General features: G+C 33.5%; 1 protein-coding gene across 1 annotated transcript in view; it reads right to left on the reverse strand.

Moving 5' to 3' along the window:
* Positions 1-222: 222 nt before the first annotated feature.
* Positions 223-19,318, reverse strand: part of LOC127850894 (myosin-11-like) — a 160,915-nt gene continuing 141,819 nt past the window's right edge. Inside the window, exons 33-40 of the mRNA XM_052384285.1 lie at positions 17,415-17,514; positions 16,627-16,698; positions 14,942-15,046; positions 13,863-13,965; positions 12,994-13,070; positions 11,534-11,677; positions 10,738-10,888; positions 223-351 (exon numbers count right to left, since the gene is read on the reverse strand). Of these exons, the coding sequence (XP_052240245.1) occupies positions 10,757-10,888; positions 11,534-11,677; positions 12,994-13,070; positions 13,863-13,965; positions 14,942-15,046; positions 16,627-16,698; positions 17,415-17,514 (733 nt within the window). The 3' untranslated portion in view covers positions 223-351; positions 10,738-10,756. The remainder of the gene's footprint in view (positions 352-10,737; positions 10,889-11,533; positions 11,678-12,993; positions 13,071-13,862; positions 13,966-14,941; positions 15,047-16,626; positions 16,699-17,414; positions 17,515-19,318) is intronic.

The raw sequence follows: 19,318 nt of genomic DNA on the forward strand, positions 1-19,318 counted from the left end.
AGTCCCTTAGAAAGTTATATTTAATTGAAAACCTTTCTTAATAGATTAAAGCTTATAAAGCTTCATTTCCAACCCTGATACTGATGAGCAGCAAACAGCATACAACCTGAACAGACTGCGACTTACTTGCAGGCTGTTCTGGTTTTATCCTGTTTGCACTTAGCCATTTTCACTTTGCTTCTTATGCGGGAAAAGGGTTTAGCCAAATAACAATCCACTCACACTCCAAGTTGCCTGTGGCTGCGTTCCCACATATACGACCGATGACCCCATCAATCCCACTGTGTTGCCCTCTAGGGGAACGGACGGGACATAGCGATGACCTTGACCTTGGCTCTGGGGCTGAGTGTACTGAAATGGCAGAAATGGGATATGAGGGTCAAATATGTACACATCAAAATAGTTTATTTCCAATGTCAACATATCAAAATCAATAATCAGAAATAAAATGTGTGATACAAACAACTGAGGGCTATGTGCTTTGAATACTAAAATGGCAGAAAGTGAAGAATAGGAATAACTGTGATCTTGTCATAACAGGGTTCATACTTAAGATTTCCAAGGCATTATTTTTGTATTAATTGATGGGTATTTTTTTATATAAAAGAGTGTGTATGTGTTGCTTCATCATACAGTTAATAAAAATGTTGACAAATAACACTGTATGTGAACAAGACAGCCAGTCACTTTTCATCATAACTAACTATTACCCATATCAAGTAAACAAAATGTCAATTTCATTAGTGTTTTTAACATAACGTTTTATGTATAAACAAGAGCTGTCTCCATAGGATGACATATGCCCCCAATAAACGCTTTGATAGAAGTTATTGAAATGCCCTTATATATATAGTGACCCCATGACCTATTTTTTGACCCGGCATGACCCATATTCAAACTTGACCTAGATATTGTCTAGATACAACTTCTGACCAAGTTTGTTAAAGATCGGATAAAAACTATTTGAAATAGAGAGCGGACTTGAAAAGTGTGACAGACTGACAGACGGACAGTGCAATCAAAGCTTTGTGGTTTATCAAAGAGATGATAGCCAGAGTTTATCATGTATAAAGACAAAATAACAAATAAAACAAATTTATTTGTTAAACCACCGACTTATTGAAGCATGATAAATTCTCAATGTTTTCCAAAATGAGCCGTTTCATCGGAGCAAAAATTCCCAAAATAGACAATTTTGTCGATAAAAACTCCCAATTTGGTCAGACTCCTTTTCCCAAAATAGGCAGAAAAATCCCTGGATAATTATGTCCATTTAAAGCTTATTAGTTCCCTTGGATTGTTTTTTTCGACCCTGTGACCTAGTTTTTGACCCGGCATCACCCATATTCGAACTTTACCTAGATATTGTCTATACAACTTCTGACCAAGTTTCGTAAAGATCGGATGAAAAGTATTTGAAATAGAGAGTGGACACGAAAAGTGTGACAGACAGACTGACAGACAAACTTACAGACCGACTGTGCGAAAACTATATACCCCCTTTTCTTCGAAAGGGGGCATAATAAAAACTGTAAATTGGCTTAGAACTGTACACCTGTACTTAATACATCTAAAAATTTTAAATACATATACATGGCTTCCGCTGTCATTTGCCTCTGGTGAAAATTTTGCAGATGAAATAACTGTTAGGCAAAAATGTGTGACGAAAGTTTTTCAGTTAAAGTGATATTATGGGCATCTAACAGTTTATATGTGCCTATCGCAACCGTTGTTTATTTTTGGTGTTTTCACTTCATTTACACTTATATTTGTTAATGCAGCATCAACATACTAAAACAATAACCCGGAAAGAGAAAAATAATGCATTTGAATATCAACCATACTTTCGTTTGACAACTGATCATGCATGTACGATGTGAACCTAAATTTAATTTTAGTGCAGATTCGTTCATACGACACAAAGACACAATTTTGTTTACGGATCATTTCGGCTTAGAGGACTGGATGGGTCATGTAAGAATATCGAATATAAATTATTATTTTTAAACAACTGGTAGCAAGATGAGTTGAAGATAATTGGTCAGTAACCACATTTTGACTAACTCTTTTGACCTGTTAATTCTTTTCAGCTCAATTCAACGGTGCAAAATGCCCACATATCACTTCAAGTGCTGTGACAAATAATCATATTAACCCCTTTTGTCAAAACATCACAGTCTAAAGTATGGATAAAGTATTTACCTGCTAAGTGAGCTTTGTCCGGATTTTCTGTTTAATCATAAACAGTAGAATAACTGTTGCAAGAACAGGGTTTACTTTCAGTTATAAGTTGCAACCGTTGCGTTTACATAAACATTTGGTTGTGCGATAATGATTATGCTCATTTAAGAATTTATAAATGTATAAAAGAAAATGCAGTTGTGAGTTGTGAGTTATAAATTTAATAACAATTTGATAAACGAAATGAATGTTTTGAAATGGTATGCATCTAATGCACAATATCCACAAGGATAATACCCGCTTGCCATCATAAGTCTCTTACATATCTTAGGACCAATAAGTGTGGTAGGTATAACGAAGCTAATAAACTACCATATAAACCCACAAAATATTGACTGATAGTTACACAGGATTATTCAAACATAACTTCTTCAAAATCGTTTGGCTAAAATGCTGGCTACATACATTTTTGAGCGAGGGGGAGCACTGCATAAACCACTAAACCTGTACATCAAAACTTCAAACAGTTTTATCAACATCCTTTCAAAGTATCTTCTTTATGGCAGATCTCCCCAAAAATTACATTTTGTTCCTGGTTATACATGTACACAATTTAAGTCCTTTTCAAGAAAAGAGCAGCTTCCATATCAACAATGTCAAGGCATCTATAAACCTTGCACTGTATACTGAATTACAATGTGATAAAAAATAATTCATGTTTTGAATTATTTCAGTACTTTTCTTTTTTAATGTGCATCTACACAATAATTTAAACTTCCTACAGCATTATTACATAATTTTTTATGATTTTTCCCCCATTTCCCATGCACATTGAGGGCTAAAAATGTTAAAGCAAATTGTCATTAAATTAAAACATTGATACATTTTTACAACAAATCGGTTATGTCAATGCTGAAATTCATGGACAAGATTTTAAATCATACTGATATTTTCCCCCAATATAATGATGAAGAATTCATGAGCAACTAGAAAAATACATTTTCATAATATAAGACAACAACAGCAGGTGCCTATAAGAACAGCTAATTCCACGGGCCCCTAAGGGTGAATTGAAAAAATAATATAAAGTTTCATGAACTTCTTGTCAGGTGCACATAAACGCTGCTAGGTATTTAGATTGCATATTGTATTTGGGCCGGTGGCCACATATGTACAATAAATGAATGAATGAATGTGAACATCATTTGATATTACTTAATTATAAAGAATTCAAACAGCTACACATGCAAATTGACATATTTCTCAGGCCTCAACTTCACAATTGATTTGATGTTGCTGAATATCAAACTTCACCTTTCTGTTGATAATGCCCATTAACATTTTCTCGGAGTTTGGTGATAATAACTAAATAATATATATCACAGCTTTGTGGGTCCCTGGCTAAGAAAAGAACAAAAGGTAAAAGTTAAACTGATTTTTATTCCTACCTGTTCCAAAGAAGAAGTTGGTCTAGACAACTGCTTTGGTTCACAATTTCTACTCTCTGACCTTTCATTACAAAACCCAGTCTTTGACCTAACCATTGTGCAAATTGAACTTGGCCTACATATGCCCATTGTTTCAAGGTCAGACTCAATGTATCGCATAGATAAACTTGTCCATGGTCTCTGAATTTCATCAACACATTCTGAAAGTTTGCTTTTTTCTGAACAAAAGCTTAATTTTCTACAATCTGACACTTCAGGATCTTGTTTCCTGCAGACTTCTACATTTCTACACTCTGACCTAGGCCTTGTTCTTGAAGCAGATTTGAAACATCGTGGCCTATCCACAGCATTATTGCAAACATTTCCATAACCTTCTAGTACAAAAGTTGACAAGCTATCATCACAGACACCGTGAGAAGAATTGTGATTAATATCCACAGATCTATGATTATCCTTAGCAGAATAATATCGTTCAGTGGCTGAGACAAAACGCTTCTGATTCCGTGAACATGGGGCCATAGTACAAGCAGAACCAGTAAACACTGACTGTGGTCGTTCTTTTTTAAGAATTTTCTTCTCAGTTGATTGTATTACAAACGATTTTGGACGTAATTTAATACTCGGATGTGCTGTCTTTGGTCTTCGTTCAAATTCAAAACCCAAAATTGTGTCCATCCCTATTACGTGCATTTTCATTGTACGTGCCTTTTTTTTTCCCTTTTTCTATGGTTATTTCCTTGATTCTGCAGAATGATTCTTTAGCCTTTGCTATTCAATCAATCTAATAGTACCTATATTATGGTAGAGGAACCAAGCTTTAAAGAGAGCCTCACAGATATTCCAAAATCCATTTCATTCCATCAATGTCACATATTTCTTAACAATAAACAATGTTTAACAATACATTATGATATGTGAACTACTTTATTTCAAAGTATTTCTCTCAACATTTACAGAAACTAATTCAGATTTTGTTGCAAACATTTAAAAACAGCTATATGTCATTAAACTTGCAAGTGAAAAGCAATACATTTCTTATTTCAATCCAGACACTTTTTCAAAGAAGCTAAAGTGTTCCTAATTGAATCATCTTAAAACCAACCAACAAAAAACGAACCAACCCATTAAGTCCATCAATATTATATTAATCATGTAAAAGATCACTGTATTTATAATTCCCTCCCATATTATTGAGCAATCATTAAATTCAACAAATCTCTATTATGGTTTCCTTTAAGAATTACATTCAACTGAAAAGAATGTTTTTAACAAATATAATGGTATTCAAACACATGTTATGAGAGCTTTTCATCAAGTATTGATTTCATTAGATCTAGCCACTCGAAGTTTCACAATATTACCCAGTAGTTCAATAGTAATTACCATAGAAGTATTGATGTGCCATATCCCTTTGCATGCTGGGAAATTTGTCATCTGCTAAAATGTCGTCTGCTGAATTTCTAAAATTAGCCATTTCTTTGATTTTTTTCAAAGAATACTATCAGAATAGCAAACAGTTTGGATCCAGATGAGACGCCACATTCTGTGGCGTCTCATCTGGATCCAAACTGTTTGCAAAGGCCTTCAAAATTCGGTTCCAGCGCTTAAAGGGATATCCTACCTGATTTATTACGGTAGACTCTTCACAAACACCATTGTTATAAAGGACATTCATTATTCAAGTGAGAAAATGTGAATATAGCAGCACAGTATTGGTTAATTGAACACTCTTAATCATATGCTTATGCATATATACATATATATTTTATATTGTTTGCATTTAAACACATACTTATACAATTTGTACATTCATGACTGATAAAAAGAAAAAGAGTCAGATACGAGTGCTGAAACATTATAACCGTAAATTGGTAGATCTTGTGCATAGTGTGCGCTATATGTGTTCTGCATGTTATAGAAACATGTTTTGGGCCATAATGGTACTGATTTTTCATCAAAATCTTTTCATTCAAAGTTCAAATAATTCAAATAAAAAAACAAAATCCAAGTTAACAGAGGTATTGAGTTCAGTTAAAAAACAACTTGTAACCCTAAATAGTATTTAAAAGTCTATTATATGGAGTGTCATGGATTTGGATTGGCACATAATTTTTTAAAATTGTATTTTGGAAATGATACTTACAATATATATAAACTTAGAAACAAATGCAAAGAAAGTTATCACCAATGAGCCATATAAGGAGTTTTTTCTTTCAGTTAGAATAAACACAAATGATTTGTGTTTGTACATGTACGATAACAAATGAATTGTGCTTCACAATGACTATTTAATGTTCATGTCCCAAAGGTCTACTGTGTACTTGCATGCTTTTACTTAGTAAGAAGTAACAGACGTATTCTTATAAAAAATATCAACAAATAGTGCAATTGTTTATTGTTTAATAAAACAATACATGTTAATATAATTGCATTTCAACAGGCAGTTTCCTACAGAAGAATGATACACAAATAGATAATTTTTATTGCTTTTCGTGATTACTTGTTTGTTAGCAATTATTGTGTTATAATTTATTTGCAATCAGCAGTAAATTGTGATATATTTCGAAAATGGTTTTGCCTTTTTGTTGCAGCCATTCAATTACTATAAAACCCTGTTTAAGGCAAAGCCATGGATGTCTGATAAATAAATCTGCTTATTTATAAAACAACTTTTGCACTCATGTATGCAGTGAAATAATAATAAAATTATCCAACAATTTCAGACAAAAATCAAATATAATGTAATGATATTCCATATCACTCCTACAAAGGGACTAACATATTTTTAATTGCCCACTTTCAAGTAATAAATGATTATTCCATTTCTACATATTGCACAAAAGCACTGAAAATTGTATGTCTCTATTCTATTACATTTTGTGTCTATCATGTTCACATTTCACTATACATTCCAAAACCATCAAGATCAGAACTACAAAGTTAAAATATATATTATTGCATATAATCCAGAAGTAGTCGATTATACCCAGCACTAAATATTCAGCTATTTATATAAAAACAACAAGATTTATATTGTCACATTTAAAAATCCTCACTACCAGTTAATGATTACACTTGACCATCTACCATATTTAACTACACATAACAATGAACACATAATTGGTTTAGAAAGCAAATAAAGACCCAATAATACTTATTTATACAAAACTCATATAGACCAATCTTATGCCAATGTTTAATTCCAAATCCAATAATCCTTTGACTGTAGTAAGTGCTTTAAAATTTTATAAAGTTTAAAGTTATATCTTCTCATAACAGGAATAAGACCCTTATTTGATGTTTGAACATTTACTATTTTGATTCTACCTTCTTATGTTAAAATAAAACAAACTTAAACTCAATTTATAAATCAGGTTTAAATATCAAAGTTATTTTGCTTATTAAAATGAAAAACAAATTGTGCTTAGTAATTTAAGATAATATTTACGTACATTTGTAAATCTGAAAACAAAAGCATGTATGTCTTAACCCTTTCCCACTTAGAAGCAAAGTGACAATGGCTATGTGCAAAGGGCATAAAACCAGGACAGCCTGCGAGTATCTCGCAGTCTGTCCAGGTTTTATGCTGTTTGCTGCTCATCAGTATTTAAGGGTTGGAAATGAAGCCTTTAAAATTTAAATTTACATGTAGTTAAAAAGATATTTAATAAAATATAACTTTCTAAGGGACTACAAATGCATAAAAATATGTATCTAAGTGGTAGAAGGTTAAATCATATAAGAATGTTACTAAACTCATTTCGCTTGTTGATTATTTTTCTTTGACCACATTTGCAACTGCAGCTTTAAATAAATATAGCTGCATAGAATTAGGCTAATTTGTTCAATACTGAATAGTAAATAGTAGAATTATGAGTTGTGTTTTGAGAAAACTGGGCATAATGAATGTGCGTAAAGTGTCATCCTAGATAAGCCTGTGCAGTCCGCACAGGCTAATCAGGGACGACACTTTCCGCCTAAATTGGATTTTTGCAAAGAAGAGACTTCATCTAATGATGAGCCTGTGTGGACTGCACAGGCTATTCTGGGACAACACTTTACGCACGTGCATTAAGCCCAGTTTTCTTAGAACGCGACTATTATCATTTCAGGTTCATTATAGTCCACATGGTCAAGGATTAGGTTTTCATAAATAATATATTCTGTATAACGTTAGAATATATAAGCATTAACCCCAGGGAACAAGTCAGAAGAAAATGACTACTTGTGATTCTAAGCTGTCACCTTAGTGCAGTGGTTTGTTCAAGCAAATCATCTCACTTCTACCTCTCTGGGTTCAATCCATTGTGGACCTGGTTGGTCATACCACCATACCAGACAGGTGCTGTGGCGAATCCCGCAGAACAAGACCATGCCAAATTGAATATTTTTCAGATAAAAAACACACACAAAACTGGAAAATGCAGCTATAATTTGAAGCTATCCCAACTTGTGTGAGTCTAGTAGGTTCAGTAGGTAGGAATTCTGAGACAAACTCTCGGTCCTCACATAATACATCATCAGTGGTGAAAGGACTTCATTTACTACTTTCTTACTACCTCAGACATTTTGCACATCTTACAAGGTACCAACACAAAAAGAAAGACATTAACATTTATCACATTATATCTAGTAAAACACAATTATTAACACAAGGGATTTAGCTAAAGTGGAATGGCAGGAAGGACCAATCATCCATTCTTATACACTACCCTTTTAAAGCAAGACCAACCCTTTTCTGTCCCTTTTTCATAAAGGTAAACTTTTACCACTTATATACGTATTTTGATGCATTTGTAGTCCCTTAGAAAGTGAAATCTGATTTAGGATCTTTCTTACTAGATTCATGTTTTCATGGCTTCATTTCCAACCCTCAGATACTGATGAGCAGCAAACAGCATAAAACCTGAACAGACTGCGCAGGCTGTTCTAGTTTTATGCTGTTTGCACATAGCCATTTTCACTTTGCTTCTGAGTGGGAAAGGGTTAATTTTCTTGTAAATACATACACATCCCATATGTTTTTTAATTGATCTTGATATATAAATAGCCAATAATAGGGTAACATACAGTTTTATTTAGTATCAACAGCATAACTTACTCTTTCTAAAAATCATACCTCAAAGATTATATGCTGAATAGATGATTGAATATAAGTACTTAAAGTAGAAACATCACAATTAAGCCACTTAAAATGTAAACCATCCAACAATTTTTCATAAAAGGGGTCACCCTACCCCTTGCCATGCCTCCTGGATTTTTTAGTGTAAACCCTCTATTTACTAAGGACTACTTACATCTTTGTATCCCAATTTAATATAGGCAGAGTATGCCATTTCTGCTGTTTCTCAATTCTTCTATTCAATGTTCTGTTTTGTTCATTGTTAACACTTTGCATGCTGGGAAATTTGTTGTCTGCTAAAATGTCTTCTGCTGAATTTCTAAAATTAGCATTTTCTTCGATTTTTTTCAAAGAATATTATCAGAATAGCAAACAGTTTGGATCCTGATGAGACGCCACGTTCTGTGGCGTCTCATCTGGATCCAAACTGTTTGCAAAGGCCTTCAAAATTCGGTTCCCGCACTGAAAGGATTAAATATTATTTCTGAATTTAACTTGACAATAGTGTATGTTCAAATCAACACCACAATTTAACCCACTCTCATACAGTTTTTAAGGAATTAAAAACAAATTTGCAAGAAATAATCCTTGACTAGAGTAAAATCCTTTCAGGAACATTAAGTTTTAATTTTAGTAAACTTCTTTTAACAAGATTTGTATAATGTAAAATTTCCGTTAAATTATGTAATGTCATTTACAACTAAGTATCCTTGAAACTTCCAGAATAATTGTTCAACAGAAAAAAAGTTCTACAATTAAATAACACTGATAAAAATAAACATAAGTGTACTAGTGTAGCTTTCATAAATAAAGCAATGTCTACAAACACAATTTCACACCAATAAAAAACACTTTAAACAATTCAGTGGTGCAGCAATCCTAATCGATATATACATCCACCATTTATCAGATAATTACAGAGTTTTGCACCAAGATATCTAACTATATGCAACAGAAATTCCTTTAATAAATTATGAATGTATAATTATCAGCTGTTAAAAATGGCTACCTAAAATATATGAACTTTATTTCTTCAAGTACGATGTAATCTGATTATAATTATTATTATTTAAAAGTATTATCATCACAAGACATCAACTATTTCAACAATCTTTTGTTTAAACTGAACCTTAATAATCCAAGTAATGTGTTGAATACATCAATACCAAAATGCAAAGGCAATAGCTATCTACAATGGGCTCAAATTTAAAGCATTTTGGTTTTATTAACAATCAATTTACGGTTAATTTATTGATGATTTCCAATCAAAGATAAAGAAAGAGCATTTGTATTAATGAAATGTATAGCGTGCTCTTTTGTTTTTATTGATTGTTGATGTCAGACTTTTATGTTTTCTCAAGAACAAGTAGCATACTAATTTTGATGATGACACATTAAATATGTTTTAGATAACCTAAAGAAACAAACAGGTCCAAAAAAACACAAAAAAACAGTTTTCATGTGAGCACCTTGATCTCTGACCTGTTGACCTAAAATACAATACAAACAACAGATGTCTTCCTTTCCTCTCAAGAAAGCATCATACCAATGCAGGTGATCATATGTAACAGCATTCTCTACATCTCTGCAGAAATGAATTTCAAGGTTCAAACCCCATCTGACGTCCTGGCTTTTGACCGCTAACAAAAAAATCAAATGGCATATTCCTTTTCTAAAAACTACCCAGCCTACCAATGTGGATGCAGGTAGTTCAAGCATTCTCAGATATCATGTGGAAACAATATGGCCTACAGACCAACAATCACACCAACAGCCCAACGGATAAAAAGCAATAGACTCCCACTTCTTCAAAGGGCATATATATATTTATGCATTAAGGTCAGTCCATGTAAATGTTGGTAAGCTATACATTAATACATAACTTAAATGTCATCTACAATGTACCTAACCTGTTGTTGCTGTGCTTTAGTGGGCTGCACATTGGACATGGGTGTGGGAGCGACAAATAACTGAAATGTCATTTACCTGTTGTTGTTGCTGGGTTCTAGCGGGCCGCACATTGGACATGGGTGTGGGTGCGGGGGCATAGGCACTGTGAGAGTCTCGCAGCGGAGACAGAGTGCGGTGTGGCCGGAATGGCCGACTGATCTTCCCTGAGAACCGATCCTTTGGCTCCCTAGAGGAAAGATTATTGTGGTATTACTATTATAGTTTAACTGTTTTTAGTTAAAGCTTAATTGCATTGAGAGTCTAGGCTTATTTACAGGCTCTCAAGTCTGTTAACTGAGTAGAACCAGTACTTGGTGTCCAAACAGGCCATCTTAAGATAGCTTATAAAGTGGGAAAAAAACACTGGATCCCTTGCTTGCTAGGAAGATACCATATCCACTACACTACAGAGAAACATTATTCTGATTTATAGGGGTCTCCATGTTTCCAAAAAACAAAAAATTGTAGCTCAAAGATTTTAGGACCTCATTTTAACATCAAAAAGTGTATTTTAGACTCCGGTAACATACCCCACCCATAACATAAAACACAGGATAGCCAAGAGTGCATTGCAGCCTCAAATGATATACCTCTCCATAAAAGACATGGGTTTATAAAGAGAATAGTAATATGTTTCCATTGATTACACATAAGTTTGTAAAATGAAGCAGCAAGTGAAATACCTTTCGCTGTACAATAACACTTCTTATTTAGAAAGATGCCACTCTCTTGATCTTTTCTGACAATTCATATTTTAGATTGTACAACATTATAATGATTTCAACTGTAAACATTTCCATTTAACAGTGCAAAATAGCCTCAAGTGACATACCTTCCCCTGTAGGAGTACATAGGCTTGATGAGGAAGATGCCACTCTCCTGCTCTATCCCGTCCAGTGTCTCCATCAGCATGTTGGCCAGGCGGGTACCTCTCCATCCCCATGACATCCATCCTATCGGTCCAGCGTTTGGCACGCTAACAGAGATGCACAACAGACATAATGAGAAATATATGCAAGTAGTTTACTCAATACACTATTGCACGCAGACCAACAGATTGACATACTGACTGACCGAAAAACCAAGCGACTCCAATATACCAACTGATCCTTGCAGGGGTATGAAATTACACTCAGAGGGATAAAGTAAGCGAAAGTAAGACTCCAGCAATAATACTCTAAAATAGCCAACTTTTAAAGCATTTGTCTTGCCTTTCCTACATTTCCAGTGGGTTCTGACTCAATGTATCTTACCAAACAATTGTATTGTTAATGATGTCAGAATCATGCATTGTCCAATGTACCACTATACAGTCATAACACACAGACATAACATCTTGACTTATGATCTGTAAGTACATCCGCCAAGGTAATAGTTCTTGGCATAAAGTATCTTGTATGGACTAATTGTTTGACCATGATATTGAAGAAGCAACATTTGGCTCATATATGTTGACATTTTGCCAAGTAATTTTAAAAGATTCATAGCAATTCAGGTCAAGTACTAGAGTGAACAAGCACAGTTTTGACAATTAAGTTTTGAATTTTGATCTTTGACCTAAAAGTTTCAACTTGACATTCAAGAACCTTGGATTTGACACATCTTTTCACATAGGTGAAAATTAAAATCTTGTGTAAACTTATTTTGAAATCCTTCCATGCATGGCAAAGATATAGTCCAGACACATTTAGTGATGTACCAACAGGTGGACAGCTTTTTGTTACATAGTAATTCAAATAAAGCCCCTCCTCAATCTACTGATGGTGCGGTTAAAATAAATGTTATCTTTTCCATAGGAGTTTCATCTGGCAAATCTTGATAATGAATGCTAAGGTAAGTGTCATCCCATATTACCTCATGCAGTCTGCAAAGGCTAATCAGGGACAACACCTTCTGCTTTTATTGTATTTTTTGTTGAAGTAAGTCTCTTCTTAGGAAAAATCCAGTTAAAGGCAGAGAGTTTGGTCCCTGATTAGCCTGTTTGGACTCACAGACTTAATCTGGGATGACACTTTATGCACAAGCAATAAGCCCAGTATTTTCAGACAGAGGCTCTATGGTGGCTTACCCTGCTTTGTAGGGCCTCCATTTTGTCCAGTATCTCAAACACATTGGCTTACCCTGCTTTGTATGGCCTCCATTTTGTCCAGTATCTCAAACACATTGGCTTACCCTGCTTTGTATGGCCTCCATTTTGTCCAGTATCTCAAACACATTGGCTTACCCTGCTTTGTAGGACCTCCATTTTGTCTAGTATCTCAAACACATTCTCATATCTCTACGGTGGCTTACCCTGCTTTGTAGGGCCTCCATTTTGTCCAGTATCTCAAACACATTCTCATTGAGGCTTTCACTCTTCTGGACGTTGGCTGCAAAATATAAGGTCTACATGCCAATGTTGGTCAAAACTATTTACTTTACTAAATGTTTCTTCTTTTTACTTGTAAATATTTGTGCTGAAACCATACACCCAGGGGAATGTTTGTTATTGCTATGTACATGGCTTTACATCAGAAAAGAAAAGGGACTATTTAGTACTATATGCTCTACATTTGTGTACTTTCAAACCTAGTTCTGTGAAAATTGACAATAGCCTTCAAATGCCTTCCTACAAACATATTAAAATTTTCTTTCAAATGCAAGATCTATGTGATATCAAGCTCAAAATTTAATTACTTTTACACAAAGAAAAAAAACATTTGCTGCTTATTCCTTTATCTAAATCCCAGGTTAAGATTTAACTTTAAATCTCTCTCCTACTCTAACTTTTAATCTCTCTCCTACTCTAACTTTAAATCTCTCTCCTACTCTAACTTTTCTTCATACAAACCTATTTAACTGTTCTTTACACTAAAATTTATGTTAAGAAATTTGTTAGTAACTATATGTCCATTGACTTCATATAAAGAACATTAATTTTTCTTAAGTCAATATAAGATTTCACTATGTTGTTTTGTAAAAACAGCCCCTATCTTCATTCAATAAAAATTAGTTTTTTTCTTAACTTCAACTTAACATATTAAATCATTTAAGACCTTTTCCAAAACAGCCACTACCTTTAACAACTACTTTTACATGAACAAGTACATTTTCTCTTCTTCCATCAACTAACTCTCACGTTAAGATACCACTTTGAGAGCTTAACAAAAACTGGCCCCTACCTTCAATTTCCTTCATTCTCACATAGTGCACGTATTTCCTGACAAGGTGTGACAGTCTCTGGGCTGGGAGACTGACATATTCCTCCATCTGTACCACAGCCTCCTGGAATTATATAGAGCACAGGGATACTATCTCTTTCAGTGCTGGAACATAATTGTGAAGGCCTTTGCAAACAATTTGGATCCAGATGAGACGCCACAAAACGTGGCGTCTCATCAGGATCCAAACTGTTTGCTATTCTGATAGTATTCTTTGAACAAAATAGAAGAAAATGCTAATTTAAGAAATTCAGCAGACAACATTTTAGCAGACGACAAATTTCCCAGCATGCAAAGGGTTATAGATAATTATGTACAGTACAGGACAACCCTATCCTATATTAGGGATTTAGTTAAAGTGCAAAAGCAAGGGACCCACTTCCAGTTTTATGCCTCACACTTTCAAAACATAAGACATCATTTGTTCACTCTCTCTCATTTGTCTATGTTTTCTTAAATAAAGACACACCTTACATGTTTTTATTGGCTGTTGACAACTTTATTAAGTAAAATACAGTGTACATTGGTATAAACATCAACTCATTTTTAAAAGTCTTTCTAAATAGCTACATGATACATAATTACATTATAAAATATGAAAATATAGTGAAGTACATAAAAAAATAGAAATATATTATAAAAGGAATAAAAAAGAACACACGAATATAGAAATTTTCCGAGAGTATTGAATTATATAGATCACTGACATATAGACAAATTCAGAGACTATGTAAGTTATGTTCTGAGAAAACTGGGCATAATGCATGTGTGTAAAGTGACGTCCCAGATTAGCCTGTGCAGTCAACACAGGCTAATCAGGGACAACACTTTCCGCCCAAAAGGTATTTTTGCTAAGAAGAGACTTCATTTAAACGAAAAGTGTCATAAAAGCGGAAAGTATCGTCCCTGATTACCCTGTTTGGACTGCACAGGCAAATCTAGGACGACACTTTACGCACATGCATTATGCCCAGTTTTCTCAGAACTCGTCTCATATATATAAAGCTTGATAATTCTGTTCACAATACAAAGTTTCAAACCTTGTATCTATTCGGGTCCAGTTTATCCTCATGAACAGCCTTCTTCATGATCTTAGCATTGCGCTCAGAGTCCAGACGGGTGAACATTATAGCTGACTCTTTTTGCTGAAAGTATGAAAGCCATAATCTAAGAGGGTGTCAATACGTTGTCCGTTTACTGGCATTTTATTTCTGTATGGGACCATGTTGTGTGAACGATGTGCCAATAAAGGGGAAACAATTATATCTAAATTCATTAGCCAGCAATACATCTACAATGTACCACAAATGAATATGAAACCTTTTTTCCCACTTCAACATTAAAAAATCATTAACTTTGTAAAAAAGTAAATATCTTGAATCTCTTTAACATTTAAGTACAGGCATATAGGGAGCAGACTAGGGCTGCCTAGATGGAAAGTGGGTAAACCAACTACCGTAATAACTCTATGTTTTCGGACAATTAAAAATAATTAATTTCGTTCGTGTCCGAAAACTTAGATACGAAAAATATTCACAAAATACAGGTGTCCGAAAACTTAGAGACGAAAATTGAAGTGTCAGAAAATAGAGTCAATTGTATCACCGACTACCGGTAATAGCACGCGCTTGTAAAGTACCATTCCGTTCAGTATAAATTACAATTATATATGTTTGCACTGCATTTTAAATGATGAGATGAGCATGTGATGTACCGATACTCGCTAGTATGAACCTGTAATTAACGCAATAGAAAAGCAAACTATGAATTCTTTGTTTGTTCATTTCAGATAGTTGTTGTCTAACACCTTCCATTGTTCGTAAAACTTGCAATAGGGTGCATCACACTTTGACGCTTTAGTATTTGTCACAGTTATTTTACTGAGTAGGGGTAGTACCATTGCGGTAGATAATTGAACTGTTAATTGGCATTACCCCTGGTAATTGTCATAACACTTATGCTATCGGGCGAAACCATTGTCTCATACCGGTTTACAAGGTTATTTACCCAATAACGCAAATGTAATGGTCCGTTACCCTCATGTTTTATGATGTTAATCTGGTTGTAAACCCCCATGATCAAAGTGTCATTAGATATCGAAAACATGACCGAAATTTGGTAAAATAGCGCTGTTAAATATACTGTCCGAAAACTTAGAGACATAAATTATGGATGAAAACTCGTGTGTTCGAAAATTAAGAGTCACGAAAAATTATTATTTTTGCTAAAAAAAGGGATGTCCGAAAACTTAAGAGTGTTCAAAAACATAGAGTAATTACGGTATACTGCGCTAGCCCCTAACAAAACCAATTAAACAACTTAGTGAGCAAGTGGACCAGAAAATCATGAAGGAATACTTTGTCACAAATCTATAAGCTCTATTCTTGAAATTTCTCTAATATAACATCTTGTCCTTGGCTGGGTCACATGTTGATTATGTATTTTTTCATATTGGGTCAGTAGCATTTATTTACCTGTCAATAAAGTAATTCTTTCAACATTAACACATTGGTATGTCATGAAAAACATCAAGATGAAGAGGATATTGAAAACCATATTGCTAAGTTTAAGTTTTTTAATGTGTGGAAAAACAGGGTTATCTGTAATCTGATAACTTTAAACAGGGCCTTTACTGACCCCCCTCCCCCAAATGTGATTCAGGGTGTGTAAATACATATTGAGAATATTGTGGTCAGTAAGAAGAAGTGTTATAACTTATTGATACCTGTGGGGGTGCCGTGGAAATGGACTCCGAGGCAGGACGGCGGGACTGCTTGCCAAGAGCTGATAACTCACGCTGAAGTGGAACCCAAAGAGAAATGAGGGCAAAACAAAGTTGAAAAAAAGTACATAATTTTTTTATTCTTTTTATGAATGTGGTATATAGTTTTACTTGAACATTGCACAACTATGTACCATACATGCCATATGTTAAGTTATGTAAATTGATTGTTGTAAATCATAGGAAAGTTGTCACTTTCCATCAATGTCAGACAAGCTGATTTTAATAAAGATATATCCTGATTGGGTTTCTGATGTTTCATTAAAACAATGTTCATTGAAATGACAATAATGATCCACACATACAGAAATAATGTAATTGACATGGATACACAAATGAAAAACAAAATGGTGTATTTTGGGATTTTTAATAAAAATAATAATTACATGTATACCACATTTATATAGCGCCCTTTTCATACAGTATTATGCATTCAAAGTGCGTTTAAATAAAAGATGGTCTTGATTCTTATCTAAACAATATGGCTATGAGGTTTTTATCATAAAATGCATTCAATGTTGGAAAACAAAAGCAATTTGAAGGTGCAAACAATTCATACCCATTTTTTGCCCGATTATGGCTTTTTATTCAAATTAGTTTTGCTTATATTGTATGTGATTATGAAAATAAATTCAATGGGTCAGCTATGTTTGTACTACATGATTTGTGTCTTTTCTTCCAAAATCTTGCACAATCTAGGATAAGTCTTTTCAAATATAGTAGTTTGTAACCTGCAGATGGTTGATTGTATCCTGCATCTCCATCATGGCCACCATGTTCCGCTGCTGCTGTTCCTCATATTTCTTGCTCTCATCTGCCATATGATTTTGTCTGAAGTCAATTTAATAATTTTCATTTACCTTTTTGGTTTAAAACTTAAATTATCTCCATTATATTATATTTAACTTGATTTATCATGCTCTTGTTAACCATTTTATTTTGTCTGAAAGCAGTTTTACTATAGCTTTCTCCCTTGTCATTCAAAATATATACAGTTAATCATACACTAACCTGCCTTACATTAAAATTAATTTACATCTCTTATGATCTCAAACTTCTTGCAATCTTTGTCTATTTGATTTTGTCTTGAAATTAGTATTAAAGCAATTATTTCTAAATGATTAAATATTCATTCCCCTAAGTTTTAAGTTGCTCACATTTGTTTTGTTTTTCACTATAATCAGCCTATGTATCAGGTTACTATACCTTCAAATAACATTTTTATTTTAAGTGTTTATAATTTGTTTCTCATCATTTTAACATTCTGGAGTAGGTCATGTTCTGAAAATATCAAACAACTATGCAATGCTTACTGAAACTTAAAGCAATTTTTGATATACAGCTTCCTTCAAGTAATATGAGAAGGTAAACATTAAAAAATGCATCATACCTCACTTGCCCTTAAAGTCTACCACTGAATGAAGTACCTGTTACCTAGCTCTATAAAGCACACACCACTGTATGCCACCAACACCATAATTGTTGCAGCAATATTATACACAATTGGGCAAAGAGCACAAAGACAGCACTAAATATGATGCGCAAATGTAGGTTGTATAATTAAAGCATTTCAAGACAAGCTGTAAGATCTTTAATAAATTGTGCATGGGACCAACATTATTAGTTTATGGTGAAAGACATGAAATAGCTAGAAATATAATGATAACATAATTTAAATAACTTCTACTAGGAATTGAAATTTAAACAAAAACATCCATTCATAGAACTCTAGCATACTATTATCATACATACAGGTGTTTTTGTTCGGTATTTACTAGCCCAAAATTACCCGAAAAACTGCAATTCCAGTCTGTATAGATTTGCGTAAACGATATGCGTGTAAGATCATAATAAGAAACAATATGCAAAGTGTAAGTGAAGAATGAGAAGCATATATACAAAGTGTAAATTCAGAATGACAAACATATATGCAAAGTGTAAATTCAGAATGAGAAACATATATACAAAGTGTAAATTCAGAATGACAAACATATATACAAAGTGTAAGTTCAGAATGACAAACATATATACAAAGTGTAAGTTCACAAAGAGAAACATATATACAAAGTGTAAGTTCAGAATGAGAAACATATATACAAAGTGTAAGTTCAGAATGAGAAACATATATACAAAGTGTAAGTTCAGAATGAGAAACATATATACAAAGTGTAAGTTCAGAATGAGAAACATATATACAAAGTGTAAATTCAGAATGACAAACATATATACAAAGTGTAAGTTCAGAATGAGAAACATATATACAAAGTGTAAGTTCAGAATGAGAAACATATATACAAAGTGTAAGTTCAAAATGAGAAACATATATACAAAGTGTAAGTTCAGAATGAGAAACATATATACAAAGTGTAAGTTCAGAATGAGAAACATATATACAAAGTGTAAGTTCAGAATGAGAAACATATATACAAAGTGTAAATTCAGAATGACAAACATATATACAAAGTGTAAGTTCAGAATTAGAAACATGTAGTATACACAGTGTAATATGAAAAAACATTAAGAAAATCAATGAAGTGCAAGATCAGAATAATAATTTGTATATAAAAAAAGAGAATAAGAAAGAATTACAATAGAACAAATTTAGAAACAATTTTGTAAAGTAGGTGTCAACATC

The sequence above is a fragment of the Dreissena polymorpha genome, chromosome 11 (assembly GCF_020536995.1).
Source record: "Dreissena polymorpha isolate Duluth1 chromosome 11, UMN_Dpol_1.0, whole genome shotgun sequence".
Classification (NCBI taxonomy): Eukaryota; Metazoa; Mollusca; class Bivalvia; order Myida; family Dreissenidae; genus Dreissena; species Dreissena polymorpha.